At 34.5% G+C, this 17611-nt stretch overlaps 1 protein-coding gene across 6 annotated transcripts in view; it reads left to right on the forward strand.

Moving 5' to 3' along the window:
* JMJD1C (jumonji domain containing 1C) overlaps positions 1 to 17611 on the forward strand; it is a 305879-nt gene that overhangs the window by 222542 nt on the left and 65726 nt on the right. For 4 of the 6 annotated variants that reach the window (XM_067710825.1, XM_067710826.1, XM_067710828.1 and 1 more), the window contains exon 3: positions 12016 to 12129. The exons of 1 other annotated variant lie outside the window; for it this stretch is intronic. Coding sequence is in view for 2 of the 5 variants with exons in the window: in XM_067710828.1 (XP_067566929.1) it covers positions 12016 to 12129 (114 nt within the window). In the remaining 3 variants the exon portion in view is untranslated. Of the gene's footprint in view, positions 1 to 7573; positions 8181 to 12015; positions 12130 to 17611 lie in introns of those variants that run through there. One more of the 6 variants, XM_067710823.1, reaches the window with a different exon arrangement.

Here is a 17611-nt window from a genome sequence, read left to right on the forward strand (position 1 = left end):
TGCCACCTTATGTCAGTAATACATGAACATTCAGCAGTACCCTTTTTATGCTTTCTTATATGCAAAAGCAGCAGTAGCAGTGTTTATGAAAAGTTTGGTTTAATTTTGTTTATCTTCGCTTTGCTCTTAAACATTAAATTGCTTAATGAATACAGTATTAGATCTTAGAATTGGAAAAAATCTTTGATATTTCATAAACAACCCCTTGCCAAAGCCAGAAATGGGATCCATCAGGGACAAGCTTGCCAAGTTAGTTTTCATCCAGATTCTTCTTGAGTGCTTCTTGTTATTGGAAGCTCACTACTTCATGAGTAAGTGTCCCTTGGTTTGATGGTGTTTAATTATTAAAAATTTGTACATTCTTTGTGCTGAGCTAGAATTGGCCTTCATGGAAATTTTACTTACAAGCTTCTTCCTTTTCAAATTACCCAACCCTTTAAATAATTGTACATAGTTAATTATTGTTTGCTCTCCTCTTCTCCATTCCTTCAAATGATCCTAATAATTCATGATTTTTAAGTGTCGACACATCACAGTTTGTAATCGTTCCTCTTCTATTATGATGTCCCAAGTTGATCAAGATATTCAGAGATGGTATGACCAGTGCAAAATCTAAGGGGACCAGTACCTCCCTTGGTCTGGGTACTTTGTGTCAAAATTTGATTTGTCACCGCTCTGTCCTCTCTTTTTAAAAAATACATGACTTTGGGCTTCCCTGGTGGCGCAGTGGTTGAGGGTCCACCTGCCGATGCAGGAGACACGGGTTCGTTTCCCGGTCCAGGAAGATCCCACATGCCGCAGAGCAGCTAGGCCCGTGAGCCATGGCCGCTGAGCCTGCGCGTACAGAGCCTGTTCTCCGCAATGGGAGAGGCCACAACAGTGAGAGGCCCACTTACCGCAAAAACAAACAAACAAACATGACTTCTATTGGCTTAGTGTCTTGAAATCCTCCCGGATTCTTTCATATGAATTTCTAGGAAGCTAGATCTCCCTTACATTCTACCTATGTAGTTGATTTTTTCAACCTAAAAATAGAACCTAACCTTTTGATTATTAACTTTGGGAGTAATCTAGTTCTTAATTGCATTTTTTGTGAGATATATTTTGGAATCATTCTGTCATTTATTAATTTGCAAATAAAGACAGCCTTCAAGTGATAGTGTGTAAGACCAAAGATGAAGAGATGCTATATTATAGGTTAAAAGCAGTACTATTATTCAGTACTATTTAACTAGGTACAAATGTACCAAGAACTGTCATCTAGCCCATATTTCATTGACTTACGTATTGCAAATTTTCTTGGTGAAAGTAACCTTTGTTTTTATTAAAAGACAAATTATTCTCAATGAGTATATTTGTCTCTTAGTAACTATCACTGTGTGGAGTTTTTTGTTTGTTTGTTTTTTCATGATTCTAATTATCCATCTTAGAGTTTTTCTGGAGTTCATTTACTAGCATGTAGTTTTTTTTCTAAATTGCCCCTTTCCTCCTTTATAAATATTAATAGATACCTCTCTCTAATACCTTGATAATGTCATGGTTTTTTTCAAAGATTGCCAGTAATGGCTCTGAGTTTATATCTGTCAATTTAATATTCTAACATGTAATTTATTTGAACCCTCTAAACTTGGAATTTTGGTTGTTTAACAAAAGCAGGAAGATTTTCCTATTATTTTTCTAATAGTAGAGAAGTGAAGAAGGCCTAAATATCCAACACTGAGAAAAAGCAGAGTAAACTTAATGTTCATTTGCTTGATTATTAAGTATTTGTTAGATAGCTATTTTAAATGATGGCAATGTAATAACATGAAAAGAGTACTAAGTGGGGAATTCCCTGGCGGTCCAGTGGTTAGGACTCTCTGCTTTCACTGCAGGGGCCTGGGTTCAGTCCCTGGTTGGGGAACTAAGATCCTGCAAGCTACATGGCACAGCCGCCCCCGCCCCCCAAAAGAAATACTAAGTGAAATGAGCAACTTATAAATTATATGTGCCTTAAAACTTGGTAACAAATATACATACGTGTGGAAAAAGCAATTACATGCTTAACTGGCTGAGTTCATGGTTAGAACCATGGGATCCTTTTTTTCACCCATTTCTTTTGTTTTCCAAATTATTCTCTAATGTAATTATGTTATTTATAAGGAAAACTAGTTGTTTCTTGAAACAAAGCAAAAAGGATCCTATATCTGTTTTTTATGGTTTAGTTTATTTTTAATCCCTAGTTTACACTTTCTACATTAAAAATATTTTTTCTTGATAGAAATAATAGTGACAAAATAGGAATTAAATTAAACTTGCTTTTTCTTTTAACTCTTAGTGTTTTATTGTCTTCTCAAATGGTGTTTTTCAGAATATAGCTTTAGAAACTCTTATGTTGAATGGTTTACCTAATCCTGGTTGTTTCTTCTTTCTGATAGGTGACAAGTGTCAGTAAATCATATTAAAAATAGATAAGTTTATTATGCTCTACCTCTTTTCCTTGGTAGTATATAATCTTGCATTTTCTTCTAGACTAGTTTCAGTTTCCTCCATTTTAAGTTCAAAGTTTGAAGTTTTATTCAGCAGATAGCAAAACACTTTGCTCTCTGCTGCCTCATGGCAACAAGCATGAAAACAATATGGTTGTTTCACACCATCTTACAATGTAAAAATCATTCATTCAGCTATGAATTAGGAAATCCAGTTTCTAGTCCCAGGGCTTCTACAAAGAAGTATTTTGATGAAAAAAATCACTTAATCTCTCTGAATGTCCATTTCTTCCTCTGTAAAAATGAGATTAATCTCTAAAGTTCCATTTCTATTTTAACAACTATCTTTCTTGTATTAAATTTTCTGATTCTCATTTTACTGCCTCGGATTTGAAAATCCACCTTCATTTTACAGTAAATTCCCGTACTTACCTGATGCTATTTTGGGACTTTTTAAAGTATCCATTGATTATTATTTATGTATGTTCTAGTTTCCCATTGTTGTATTAATTAGAGCATTGAAATTTGATGTATCTTTTAGGGCTAGTTTCCTATCATTGATTTGTATTTTTCTTTTCTTTATATTTGCTTTTCCATAAATTTGATTTGTCTACTTCCAAAAAATCTTACTGGTATTTTTATCAAAGTCATATTAAAGTTATGGAATAATTTATTTAAAAATTACATATTAGGGCTTCCCTGGTAGTGCAGTGGTTGAGAATCCGCCTGCTGATGCAGGGGATACGGGTTCGTGCCCCGGTCCAGGAAGATCCCACATGCCGCGGAGCGGCTGGGCCCGTGAGCCATGGCCGCTGAGCCTGCGCATCCAGAGCCCGTGCTCCACACGGGAGAGGCCATAACAGTGAGAGGCCCGTGTACCGCAAAAAAAAAAAAAAAAAACCCAAAACCAAAAAAAATTACATATTATTGACAGAGGTTTAAAGGAAAAACTATCAAGTATTCAGAATATTATAATATGAGCAAGGGAACCAAAGTAAATCATCAAGCATGATTACTGTATTAATGAATTTTGAGGTAACTACTTCTGAAGTTGTGATAATATTTCTAGTGGTTTTGAAAGAAGCGTGAATAACTTAGGAAAGAAGGTTAAATATTTAATTCTCGACATATTTGGCTTTATGTGGCGACAGGGTACAAGTATGGCTGTGTCCTAGTAACAGTATAAAATACAGGTTAGAAGGTGAAAATTTAGGTCTAAAAATATAGTTTGGAATTATTTGTGGAAAGAAAAATTGGTTATCTCAATGGCACACACCTGTGAAGTGGTAGAGAAAGAAAAGTACAGTCAGCCCTCCCTATTTGCGGATTCTGCATCTGAGGATGCAATCAACCGTGGAAAATTTCAGAAGAAGAAATTCCAGAAAATTCTCAAAAACAAAACTTGAATTTGCCTTGCACCTGGCAACTGTCTACATAGTATTTATATTAAGATTATAAGTAATCTAGAGATGATTTAAAGTTTATGGGAAGATGTGGGTAGGTTATATGCAAATACTATGCTATTTTATATGAGAGACTTGAGCCTTCAAGGATTTTGATGTCTTCCTGGGCCCTGGAACCAATCCCTCACAGATACAGAGGGATGACTTTAAGTGAAACCTCATAATATTGGGAGGAAGAAAAACTGATCAGGGAGATTCTGAAAGAGAAGTCCTAGATATGACAAACTGATAAAACTACTCGAGTTAAGAGTATGTGCTTTATTAGTACTCAGAAAGACTAGAAGGAAAAAATAAAAGAAAGGACACTGAATTCAGCCATAATGCTTATTCAGTCACAGAGACTATTTGTGTAGTGTTTTTGTGTTATCAACAATGATTTTTCTTAGTCAACTGTATGTCATAGAACCTATGATGTGATATTTACCAAGTTAAAAAATGAACACATTCAGTTGTTGCACAACTTTCCTCTTAATGACTGGGGCAGTTATCAAGGATATAGGTAACAAAGGAGGGAAAAGTGCATTAATTGAAGACATCCCATGCATATTGGTTGAATGAATGTCCTGCATGCTTAAGGGAGAGAAGAGAGTTTAAAAATCAAGATTATGTCTGTATCATCTGGAGATCCTCTTGGAACTTCATGGTCTATTGAAGGTACGAAACTGCTACACAACCTTTGCAGTGCTTGGAAGATCTACATGGATTTATTAATGTGAAGAAGTTAATCATTTGGGCACTACCATGATGCGAGAGTTTCATTAGAGTTTCATTACACGTTTCATTATATATTTTCATAGATTTATAGGGCAATAGGGCATAATGAAAAGTATTTTCCTGAATCTAGTCAGCCTTCAAATAAGGCCATATCAAATCCAAATCCTCTTTTAACTACTATTGTTTCTCTTGTTTTCCTATCCTTATGTCTAAAAAAGAAATACTTAAAATGCTAATAAGCCACTGAAACTTAGAGGTTTTTGGTTTTTTGTAAAGTCTGTATACTTGGAGAAATCCACTTGTTTGTTTAGGCTTCCATATCTATAAAGATGAGGGATTTATTTCTTTGATAGCCCAAGATAAATGGGACTAAAATGCTAGTTTAACTCTTAATTACATGTAAAAAGGTTCTACAGTTATTGGAAGGAACAGATTTTCTTCAGACAGCCATACAGTGTTGCCTTCCTTTTAAGCCTCTGTTTACTTTCTCACCTCTGTTGACTTATTCAGCTTGTAACCTAGAAACCAGCTAAAAAGGAAGGAAGTCAGAGATGTGTATTTCTGGGCAGTAACTGGAGTAGTTTCCTCTTCCTCTAGCCTGGTTAGGCTGCCAGAAAAGACCTTTTACCCAACCAAAAAAAAGAAAGAAAAAAAAATTTTAACAGTAGCTCTTCAACTTCCTTCCTTAATTCATTAAGGAAGGTATAAGCCATAAGAAGAACCAGTTTAAAGGACTGAAATGCTCCTCGCCTCAAATTGGTGCTTTTCGCTGTCTGGAAGGTGATATTTAATACCATCCCTTATGAGTTGTAAGAACAAGAGAGAATTAAGGAGACTTGATGTAAAAGCTGAGCAACTTAACGCTTGCTACCAAGTGGTTTCTCTGTATTGTTACTTCACTATTTTTATTTGTGTTAGAAATTTGCCAGCGTACCAGACCAAACTCACACTCATATATTTATAAAAATATTTATCAAGGCCAATTTAAATATTAAAAAGATATTTATGGTTTTCAACTAGTTGCACTTGTACCCTTTATTTGCATTAAGAATCAACTATGTAGTATTTATATCAATGGAGAAGCATCTAACTTTAATGTAGCTCTGATGTAGTATGAAATAAAAGTGAATGGTTTTTCAGTATTGACATTATTTTGATTTTATAAAAATTATTGAATTATGTACCATTAGCAATATATAAATATTGTGGCATTTGGATTGTTAGCTAAGTGTAGGTCTTAATGCTGTTTGATTCTGTAGGGGACTAATAGTACTTGAGGAACAAAGACATGTTTTTAAGTTAATAACAACACATATAGTCAAACTTGAATTTATGTGAGATTGTAAGATGAATCTTGTGAAGTATTTAACTCATTCTCTAATGTACAGTAAATTGTAGAAAAGTAGTATGATGTATATTTAAAATTTGATAGTCTATAATGTAATAATCTGAATCAAACATTTGAGGTTGTTTGTGGCTCAGAATAAGGCTGCCATATTACTCGTTGTTCTTCTGGAAACTTACATTGAATTCTTTTAATTCCATATATGTTTTATGTTCACGTCTTAAGTAATTAATTATGAATGAATTATTGGGATGCTGTATTTTATATTTTGGCTGCGTTGGGTCTTCATTGCTGTGTGCTGGCTTTCTCTGGTTGTGGTGCACGGGGTTAGTTGCTCCACGGCATGTGGGATCTTCCCAGACCAGGGCTCGAACCCGTGTCCCCTGCATTGGCAGGTGGATTCTTAACCACTGTGCCACCAGGGAAGTCCCTTTACTAACATTCATTGAATAATCATTACCCCTCTCTTTCATCCTTAAAACAGGATTGATTGAGATTTTAAGTGCAATCCATAATAGACTAAATTTAAAATATCTGCTTTTCAGTAGTTAACCTGATGTTTTCTTTGAAATGAAATTGATACATCTGGAATAGATTTAAAGGGACAGGGCATTGGCTGGTGGCTGGAAGTTTTTCTTTTAACATAATTTGATAAAATGGTTGTGTGTGCGGTGTTTAAAAAAATCAGTGTAAAATTTTAAATTTGTTGAAATTGAGATACCTAACATTGGGACAAATTTATAATAAAAGACCATTCACAAACATCATTAAAAAATAGGTGAATGAAGATGGTGTTTCAGAGACACTAGTCTGCCACCTTCTTGGTCTGCCGGCTTTCCGAATAAAGTCGTATTCATTGTCTCAAAAAAAAAAGGTGAATGTTTTCTTGCACTTGCAGATATCTGACATTCTTTGTATTCAGTGTGTTTATTATACATACAGCACACATCTCAATTCAGACTAATCACATGTCAGGTGCTCAGTAGCCATGTGTGGCCATTATAGGTTTTTATAACTGTAAACTATTTAAATTATTTTTATAAACAATGAAAATGTTTCAGGAATATTTTTTAATCTGCCAAAATAAACATTACCGGTTCGTTTTTCCTTTGAGTAAAGTGTCAGTGAGATTGTTGGTTATGTCATTTGATTTAACTTAATTACTCCAGAAATGTTAAACTGTTTTCTTCCCTGCGTTTTTAGAAATGTCAGTATATTTCTAAGGAGAAATGATTAAACTAAAAATAAACTATTTACTTGAAAACACACTTGAAAGTATTTTTGATGGTTTAAAGTTATGCTTTATTTTTTCCAGCTTGAGAGATATTTACACATTACTTGTTTTCTGCACTATCTCCCCTTGGTAAATCTGGAAAGCAAAAACTTTGTATTTGCATTTGCTTTATGAAGGAGACAGTAAACTTGAGCTCTCAGTCTCGCCACTAGTCTGTCTTTGTCTGTTGTTAAAATTATGAGCCAGTCTCTATGGCGCAGCCAAATGAGTAATCACCAGTAATGTGACTCGTGCTGGAAGTGACTCCATCAGCACCTGTGACGGAGGATTAGTTACAGTTTACAGAGCACCGCCTCTTCCCTTCTCTCAGTGTGCCCTAAGCCAAGTAGTCGTTCTCATTTGGGTGTCTGCACTGTTGGAAGCTACTGCAGTGTGTTTCCACGCAGAGTACAGTGGGAAAAGGCTTTCTCTAGCTGATGGATGGCTGTTCTCTCTATTTGGAGTATCTTACTGGTTATGTAAGCGACCTCGGGAGAAATTATCCTGACCCAGATCGGAGGATGCAGTAGTGCTTCAGCTGCAGGATTTCTTAGTCGTTAACACCACAGTGCTGATGACAAAGAGCGAGTTGTAATCCTCATCACTGCCAGGACCGAGCCGGAGCAGACAGAAAATCGTCATTTGCTCGTCGGAGACTTGTTAGGTTACAGCCTCTGCTTCGTTCTGTGGTCTTGGCTTTTCTTACTATACAGTGACGACGCTGCAAGTAAGCTTAGAAATGCTTGGTTTGAGAGACATTTGCCTGTGATTTTTTAAGACTTAAGAAGTATTTAGGTTAGATTAAAAAAAAATACTGCTCAAGAACAAAATGGAAATGTCAGCAATACTTCTTGACCTTTAAAGCCTTGTCGTGGATATATGAGATTTAAAGATACTTTAAAATTCTCAAGAACAAAGTACGGTTTGTATTTTTCTGCTTCCTTTTTCTTTTGTCTTAATTTACATTTGGTTTTGCTTCTCAGCCTTAGGAATTAAGGTCACTGTCTTTTATAGATCCAGCCTTAGCGTTCTTAGTTTTAAGAATTTTTAACGATTTCATTTGTTTAGGAAGAGATTTATTGTGTGTGCAGTAATTTCATAACACTGTAAAGATAAAAAAAAAGACCTCAGTTGTTTAAAGTATTATAGCAGAAATGTTTTAGATTAGGGTTTTAGAATATAATGTGTTAAGGGAAGTAGGGGTGTTTGTTTTGTGAGGGTTTTCTTCTGTGGTGTATTCTTTTCCCCACCCCCAACTTGTTTTCTAACAGTATCGTGTTTTTCAATAGACCTGCTTGGGTGGGAATTTGGACTTTGTTCTTTCGAGTCACTCCAGTCTTTTTTTTTTTTTTTTAAGACTAAACCTTGACTTCTGAAATGTATCCTAGATTGTTTTCTGCTTTAGTATTCCTTTAGGGAGATTTATATCAGATTTTTGTAGTTAATGAGCCTGATTTTTTTCACTTGGAAAAGGAATTGTTAAATGTTAACTGGAGATTGTTAGAAACTCAGACTGTAGACATAAACTCCATGAATTTCCAATTAAATGTTAAATGATGAGCTTTAACATGGTTTGTTTGAGCAGCTGAGTTACGTTTGAGAACTGCAGCTGATTTATTTTAAAAATGTATTTTCGAGGAGGGCTCATCTGTTCGCCTCTTCCTCATGTGAATGGAATGTGGTGCAGCATGGAGCCCCAAACAGGATACAGTTGTTCTAAGCATTCTTCCTATAGCGTGGTAGGCCCTACTAGAAATGCAGACTCTCAACTAAGTATTTATTTTGGCTTTATACTATTTTTAAAGTACAGTTAACAAAGACAAAGGACCTTAAAAGAACTCCCAATCCATTAATAAAATTGAAAAAGTGTTTTGTTTAATTGGTAGTTTTAATTTGGATTTTCAAAGGCTTTTTTCAGCATTAGAATAATAGTCTTTTTTGATTAGGGCCATATTCTACTGTGACTTTCATCAGATGGTAGCTCCTTGCTTCCCCTTAGGCTGTGGAAGTTCCTCATAGAATGGTATATCTTTAGAGTCTTGAATTACTTAGCTATGCATGAGTTCTAGTTACTTTACATTCCAGTGCACCTAGACCCATGAAATACTTACTACATAAAAATCTGTAGGATCCATTCGCTTTTATTTAAATATTTTTTATTTTTAAGCTAATAATGTCTTTGAAATGGTTATGTTTGACTTGGATACAAAAGTTAATAATGGTTACATCATTGACTTGCCACTTTAGGGAATCAGGATGTATTTTTAACTCTTAGCTTTATATGTTGTTTGTCTTTAATTTTTCCATAAAGTACGAACAGTTGCATATTTTTAGGGTTGCTTGTTTAATATATATTAAAACATTTCTTTAACAAGTACTATAAAAGTATTTATCGGCACTTGGTGGGAACATATTTTTAGTTTAAAAGTAATTGCACATTTTAAAATTTGCAGGTCGTGGCCCTGTTTACTAATATTTAAGAAGCATGGTATACTTTTGACTTCCATTTGTACATGGTTATTATAAGTCTTCATGTATCAGAAATAGACCATTATAAACCAGTCTTTTAACATTTCTGATAGCTAAATTCTACCAGTGGCTTTCAGTTTAGATACCCTAAAATGAGAAATTCTTTATTTTAGCCTAGAAACTAAACCTTTGTTTTTTCTAACTCAGTAATTTAAATTATGATAAATTGGCCCGTTGAAATTTACCCTTAGAACTCTGACCTACCTTAAAAAGCTGAGTTCTGAGAGGTTCTCTTCACAAGAATGTTTTTCATATTATAAAATGACTAGTTCTCATAGGAAATGCAAACCACCTGTATTATTTGCGTAAGAAAGAGGCACTCAAGACTGGAGAAGTTTGCTTTTTTTCCAGATCCTACTTAATTGAATTGTATCTTTAGCCACTTAGATAATACCTTTTGTAGACCTTTTTGTTAACCTTCCCAAGTTGATCCGACTCGGTACTGTTTAAAAAGAAATAGAGCATTTGATAAAGTTCAAGGATTAAATGTTCTCCTGAGAAGGTGCCAGTGTTTTCTAGTTTACTAAAAACTAAACAAAGATATAATATGAAAATGTTACATATTACACTAAGGAATTTAGTTATGGTAAATGGAAAATGTTAGATGGCAACAGTAGCAGGAGATAGCTAAATAATGGGGGAATGTCTGTTTTGAAAATGTAATTTCTCACCCCAGTAAAAATACTTTTGATACATATGTAGTACTTAAAAGGTTAGACCTAGGACATGGGAGGGGAGGATATTACTGTGACTAGGTTTTCTAATCATAAATACTGAAAATAGGTGGAGGTGTAAGAGAATTTTTTTCATGTTAATTTGTGAAAGAAGATATCATTTATTAGTTCATGGTGTGGATAGTGTAGAAATAAGGCATGTTTAAAATATTTATTCCTCTGTGTTCTTAGCTTTTTCAAAACACAGACTCCTCAATGAATCGAATTGAAAGCTTTAAAAAGAATTTCTTAAATAGAGAAATTAACTGCTTAAGAGCCATTCTGAATTAAAAATCTTGAAGAGTTTTTCCCCAGAGTGTTTATTAGTTATGATTAGTAAGATGTTAGATTTATTTCAGACATAAATAGGAGAAGGGGGAAATACAGCGGTTTTGGATCTCCTGGGGTTACTGTCTGTGCCGAAAGCTTTGGTTTGCATCCAAATGGTCGCAGAAGTTGCCTGTAGCAAGAAAGATTTCCCCATGTGATATAGGTAGTTTAGCAACTTAGTTCCTTGTTTATTTCATTTTCCAAACTTAGATTCTTTTATAGTAAAGCCACTATGTTTTTAAGATGGTGGCATATTTTTAAAGTTTTAAAGCAGTATCATGGATATAATGTATTTGGTTTTTATTCAGACTGCGTCTATTCGAAAGTGATTCTGATAGTCATAAGAAAAATGCATATATAGTACCTTTATTTCCTTCCTCTTCCTCTCCTGCCTCGCTCACTCCCACCCCCACCCCAAGATATGAGTAAATTTCTTTATGTAAAAGTTGAGTCTCCTTTAAAACAATCAAATGACCATGGATTTACTCCCTCCCGCCCCGCCCCGCCCGTGTTTTGTTTTGTTTTTTAATAGTGGAAATCTGGAGAGACTTTACTGAAAGGTCGGTTTTGTGTAATACTTCTTACCTCCTCCTTTTCCTACACCCTTCCCCCATGCTGCTCTTACTGAAGCAGCTGGATTTTTATTTGTGCTTGGGGCAGGGGCGGGGATGAGTAGTACACGGGGTGGAGTTAAAAGACCAGATGCATCCTGATCATTTAAAATCCTTCTTGATGTGAATGAGCTAGGGAAAAAAATTACACATGTAAATCGTAACTACTCTGTTTTATAAAGAATAATACTCACAATATTTTAAAGAGTTGGGGTAATATGCTCTCCTACCCAGTTTACTTTTTCAGAAGCAATTTCTCTTTTTTTATATTAGAAATTTTTATACACATGTATATTTGATTATATCCCTCTTTTAAAATAAACTGGGACTTATACTGGAATTTTTTCATATCATTTCTTAAAATCTTCATTTCTTTTAAATAAATAGAAAGTACTCTATTATATGGATAAAAGCATCACTTTAGATTATAATATGAAAACTGATAGCAATTGGTATCCTAAAACCATTATGATAATGACTTTAATAGGTTGTATTTATATATACCCCTTCACATTTTGAGGATAAAATCCAGAAAATAACCATTAGAATTTTTTTTTTTCTCTTACCAGACTTTCAAACCCCTGGTTGAAAAAAGTATACCCAGTTCAATCACTGCAGTAGAATTCCTTGTAGATAAACAACTGGATTTTTTAACTGAAGATAGTGCCTTTCAGCCCTACCAGGTAAGAAATTTTAGGTTGCTTTAAAAAATTAACTATTCACTAAACTTCGCTGATATTCAGATATTCTTTAGAATATTCAGTTCTAGCTAACATCAAGGTGTATAATAAACCCAGTGCATCTGATAAATTTTGATTATAGGATAAATGATTCATTTATCCAGTCAAGAAATATATACCGAGAACTTACTATGAGCCAGCCAGCATCCTGTCGCATGCACAAGTAAGCAAAATAAAAGTCCCTGCCATTCTAAAAAATGTTCATTGTTAGAAAATAACTGGTTAGATATTAGTATAAATTATCTTTGTCTCCAGCTCTAAAGGTTAAGAATTGAGTCATTAATGTAATTAAATGAGATTAGTGTTTACTATATACATTCATATCAGTTTAGCATAATAGTAGTTCATTTTCTTTTTAAGTGGGAATTTTTCTTTAGGTTGTCATTAATTGAATTGTTCAGTTTCTAAATTTTAATTCCCAGTTGTTGCAATTTAAATACAAATACACTTAATTGGAAAAAACGTTCTCTAGTAGGTTTTTAGATTTAAATCATGTAAAGAAACTCATATCAAAAGTAGTAAGCTAAATGTTTTTTAAAATCTCTAGTTAAGTTCTATCAGTTAATTTTTTAAGATTGAAGTAAAAATGCAGAGAAGTTTGTTTTCTTTGTATATTTGGATTTTAGGTTGAATTAAATCAGTATATTTTACAGGTTTTTTTTTTTACTTAAATGTTTAAGATAATATAATAAGTGCCTTGAAAGAAAGTATGAGTGAACTAGTTTGACTTTCTTTTTTTAATAGAGCTGAAAGTCCAAACTCCTATTTCATTTCAGAATAGTTACTGTTTTTCAAAAGTAAAATATAGAGGCATTGTTTCCATGGAAAGAACAAGAGCTTGAGTTAATGAGCAGTGGTTTGCTGTGTGTGAAGTTATAATACTTAGGGAATTAGTAGTGATGTGCCGCTTTTATTAGATCTACCAAAAGTAGATGATAGTTCTCTCGATTAAATGTTATTTCTTAGTTTGAAGTCTACATGGGTATGTTTTTGTCTCTTCACATTATTTTTCACAGTTCATTAAATGGCCTCATTTTTGTACTGTTACCTTTTGCTCTTTGTTTGCAGTATTTACAGCTAAAAATTCATAGCAGTTCCAGTTTAATATTGGAGGTGTTAGAGCTTTTCCCTCGGGTTTTATTTTGTTTTGGTTTTGGTTGTAAATGCCATTTAGCTTGCTATATAGCCTTATTTGTCTCATTTCTAACAGTCTTTTAGTGGGAATTAGCCTAGGTGAGTATAGGTAAAAATCAAAGGAACCTTCTGCCTCAGTATTTTAATTCTGTGGCTGCTGATTAGCACTGTAGAAGCTTGGATTTGATTTAGAGAACTGAAATCATTATGTAGAAATTACTTTTAAAAATAAACTCTTGCCAGGTGGCCTAAAACTCTACAACATGTTTATTAAAATTATAGTGATTGAAAGAATTAGAAATAAAGGCTTAAGAGCTAAAGTCTTATTTGACTTGGTGATGTGTATGATTGTCTTTGTTAGCTATTTATATTTTCCCTGCTAGTATAGGTAAGTTGACCTCTGGCCTAGAAGGATATGATCTTCCAAAGGTGATGTGATTCACTTGACATTTTAACCATTTGCGCTTCACAAGTAATGTGAATTCTCAGTTGTAAGAGATCAGAAGGAATTACACTAACAGCACTTGGTTTAGGATCCAGCATACCTTAATTTTAGTGTTTCTTAAGAGTTTTAGAAGTAATAAATGGTATACAGTAAAGCTTTTTTGTATACATTTTAATTTTTATATTTAATGTTTTTTAACCAGGTTAAAAATATAAAAAGTTTCTCCAGTATGTAAATTATTGACAGCTACTGTAATTTTTTGAATGAAAATTTACTCCAGAGACTGAAGATGGCTTAGTCTAGGTTTTCAAAGTTATTTATTTAAATGAATTTATAAAATATAGACATACTCTACATAAAGAAAATACTTTTAGAGTTCATGTAATTAGAGTGGCTTTATCCCACAATGCTTTTCTCTAACCAGTTGTCCAAACAGTACATTAAATTCCTTGGCATGTTAAACATGGCAGCTGTTCCTGGCATAGATTTTGTAAATAGTGCCTTGATAAATCTTAACCTTAGGGTAACCATATGTAAGTCGAAGGGCGTTTGGGGAAAATTGAACAAGTTTTTAAAATGGTCTCCCTGTTTTTTCTCATTTCTTTAAATTTCATGAGGCAGTTTCTTCTGAATCTGGGTGTTAATTGTCCTTTGTAGACTTCTTATGTGGGATGGGGAAGAAAGTCTTCTTTGGAAATGGCCTTTCTGTATAGAGTACACCTAAGTTTTGTTTGAAAAATTCCCACAAGTGATGCTTCATTGTGAATCTGTTTAAATAGTTTTATACTGGGAATTCCCATTCACCATCTTTCTCCTTGAGTGCTCAGCATTTTATTCTGTAGTAGTACGCTCCCTTTAGTTACCTTTATAGTGGTGCAGCCCTATATTTTTTTTTTTTTGGTATGCGGGCCTCTCACTGTTGTGGCCCTCTCCCGTTGTGGAGCGCAGGCTCAGCGGCCATGGCTCACGGGCCCAGCCGCTCCGCGGCATGTGGGATCTTCACGGACCGGGGCACGAACCCGTGTACCCTGCATCGGCAGGAGGACTCGCAACCACTGCGCCACCAGGGAAGCCCCCTATTTTTTAATATGTCACAATAACATATATTGTAAGGTAATGGTTAGGAAACACATGACTCAGAATTAATACAGATCCTTTCCCTTTTAGGTCACTGGTTTGCACTTATCTCTCTGAATGACTTCAGTGTATTGAGTATCAGATGGCATGTATTAAGTTAATTGATTTGTTCTTTTTTAAAAATATTTATTTATCTATCTATCTACACTGGGTCTTAGTTGCGGCTCACGGGATCTTTTAGTTGTGGCATGTGGGATCTAGTTACCTGACCAGGGATTGAACCCAGACCACCTGCATTGGGAGCATGGAGTCTTAATCGCTGGACCACCAAAGGAAGTCGCAGTTTGGTCGTTTTTTTAAGTTACGTGCGGTTGGTGGATCCGGGTGCAACCATCATAGATTATAGTTTTCAGTATTTTGGAAGGCAAGTTGAATGAGGAGAGAAATCAAATCAACATTTTATAGACAATATAATGAATGCATATTAATACATTGCTGATGCAGCGTACCATGGTATTGTTAATTCTGTTTTTCCTTCCTTTTGCACACAAATGAGTTTCTGCTTCCTCCTTTCAGATTTCCTGATCATGCCTGGCTGCAATTAACTTTCTTTGAAGTAAAGGGGGAAGGGAAAAAGAGAGGAAGTAGGAGGGAGCTCTTCAGATTCTATGTCTCTCAGCTGGCTGGGAAGGAGGAGGAAAAAACAAATTATTTGTTCTTAAAGATGCTTTTTATAGTTTTCGTTTTTTTTTTAATTACTATGATTTCTGTGGTATGGTTGCTTTACTTTGGAGGATGAGTACAGAAGTTTTAAAAAACTTTCCACTAAAATTTGAAGTTTTGATCAAGTTCATGTAAAAAAGTTTGATAATGAAATATGAACATTGAACTTTTAGCATGATTTTGAAATCATCTTGTCCTGGATTTTGGCTTCTGGCCATGCACACACCTGCAGTTTCAGGTTGGTTGCCTCATAGAAGATGTAGAAGAGATTATTTCTTACCTGAAAATCGTACATGACTCATATCAATTAATCTGGGTTGGTCTGGCTTGTTAGTCCACTGTTTTCTAGGGATCACAATCCTTTTTGCTTTTAAATGTAATAAAGGAATAATACAAAGGGCACTAGTTGAAAACCATTAAAGGTTTGAAGCAGAATGTGCTGGCTTAAAATTATACCCAATGTCTATCTTATTGTATATTAAAATTCACTGTATTGGGTTGGCCAAAAAGTTTGGGTTTTTCTGTTTTCTTACGGAAAACCCACACGAACTTTTTGGCCAACACAATAGTAAAGAGGTATTTTCCCTACAATAAGGTAGAATCATCCTAGACCTGAAGGAATGAACCTATTTGAAGTTCTTGGTCATTATAATGTGCTAAAAGTTCAGAGATAAGACTACTAATACTTCAGTTTCTATCATTGCAAAATACAGACATTGAACTACTTTACTAAGTCCTTGATATAGTACTATTGTGCTGTGAATTGCTGGTTGAAGGGAATGCGTGGAGCAAACCTGAGTATTTTCTTAGTTCCTAGACTAAAGATTGATTAAGGACTTTAACAGAGAAGAGTCTTATATTATTTAATGCAAGTGTCTGAACTGTGTTGGGTCTGTTTATCATTGCTATATGCTCCTTCAGTGAGAAAGTTGTTTTTTCAGTTGGAGTCTATTTTGAACCACATTCCATCATTGATTACATAAATTTATTGTCTGCAGTTTGAGAATATCCCTAAGTTAGTTGTTGCTCAACACATCTGGTTTACTAAAAATAGTTTAAGGAGTGGAGTGTAGCAGAGACATATATGTTTTTCCTTCTAAATTTTTGTTATTTGGAATTGCTTCACTACCAGGATGAGATGAGTTTGAGTGAGGTGAAATTTAGCCTTCAGTCAGCCTAGATGAACAATCAACTAGTTGTTTGGTTGTTACCTGCTCAATGTTATATTTTGTTGAGTGAAGTATTTGACATAAGTGAGCCACTGAAAAGTTTGAAAATCTTGTTGGTAATAATTTGGCTTATAAGCAGATTTATTCCCCAGAGAACTATGTCGATATTGCTAATAGTTTAGAGAGGAAGTAAACAGAACTTCATTGTTAGTATTGCTGTGGTGGGTAGAGAAAAGACAACTTTTTTGCCCTTTTCTTTACTCTCGTTTCAATTTGTAGTATAGATATATCACTTTAGAGCATTTTTAAACTAACATTCCTGTAGAGGAAATGAGAATTTGACCTGGTACAGGATTTATGTAGTTAGGTAAATGTTTCTGTCCCAGAATTACTCTCAGATTTGTTCTTTCTGGTGTCAAATTACTGCTCCCTCATTAATTTTACTAAAAGAAAAAAATAAATTGACTTTCAGAAACTGCCTAGAAAACTGTTGTTTTATTTTTATGATAGAAATTGGTGGGTTTTTGTTTGTTGTTTTGTAATGATAACTGAACTTGGTATTGAGAGATAGGTACTTATAAGAAATAACGGAAGTACACCTCCTATTAGGATATGGGAGTGGAGTGTGCTCACACCCCACCCTGGAGACTGAGAGCTTCTGCTCCTGAGTTGAGGTGGGGAGAGATGGGCTCAGAACAGAAGCTCCACTTACTGTTAACTCACTTGATTTTTTTTTTTTTCCCAGAAAGGAGTGTTTAAATGGCAGTTTTATGCTCAGACTCTACTTCCCTTTGACTTACCCTTGAAATTTTTAAATGTCTGGTGTTAGAAACATCCCAACTGACTTCATTCATTTAGCAGTTATTTAAATTATGTG

Source organism: Pseudorca crassidens, chromosome 16 (assembly GCF_039906515.1).
Source record: "Pseudorca crassidens isolate mPseCra1 chromosome 16, mPseCra1.hap1, whole genome shotgun sequence".
Classification (NCBI taxonomy): domain Eukaryota; kingdom Metazoa; phylum Chordata; class Mammalia; order Artiodactyla; family Delphinidae; genus Pseudorca; species Pseudorca crassidens.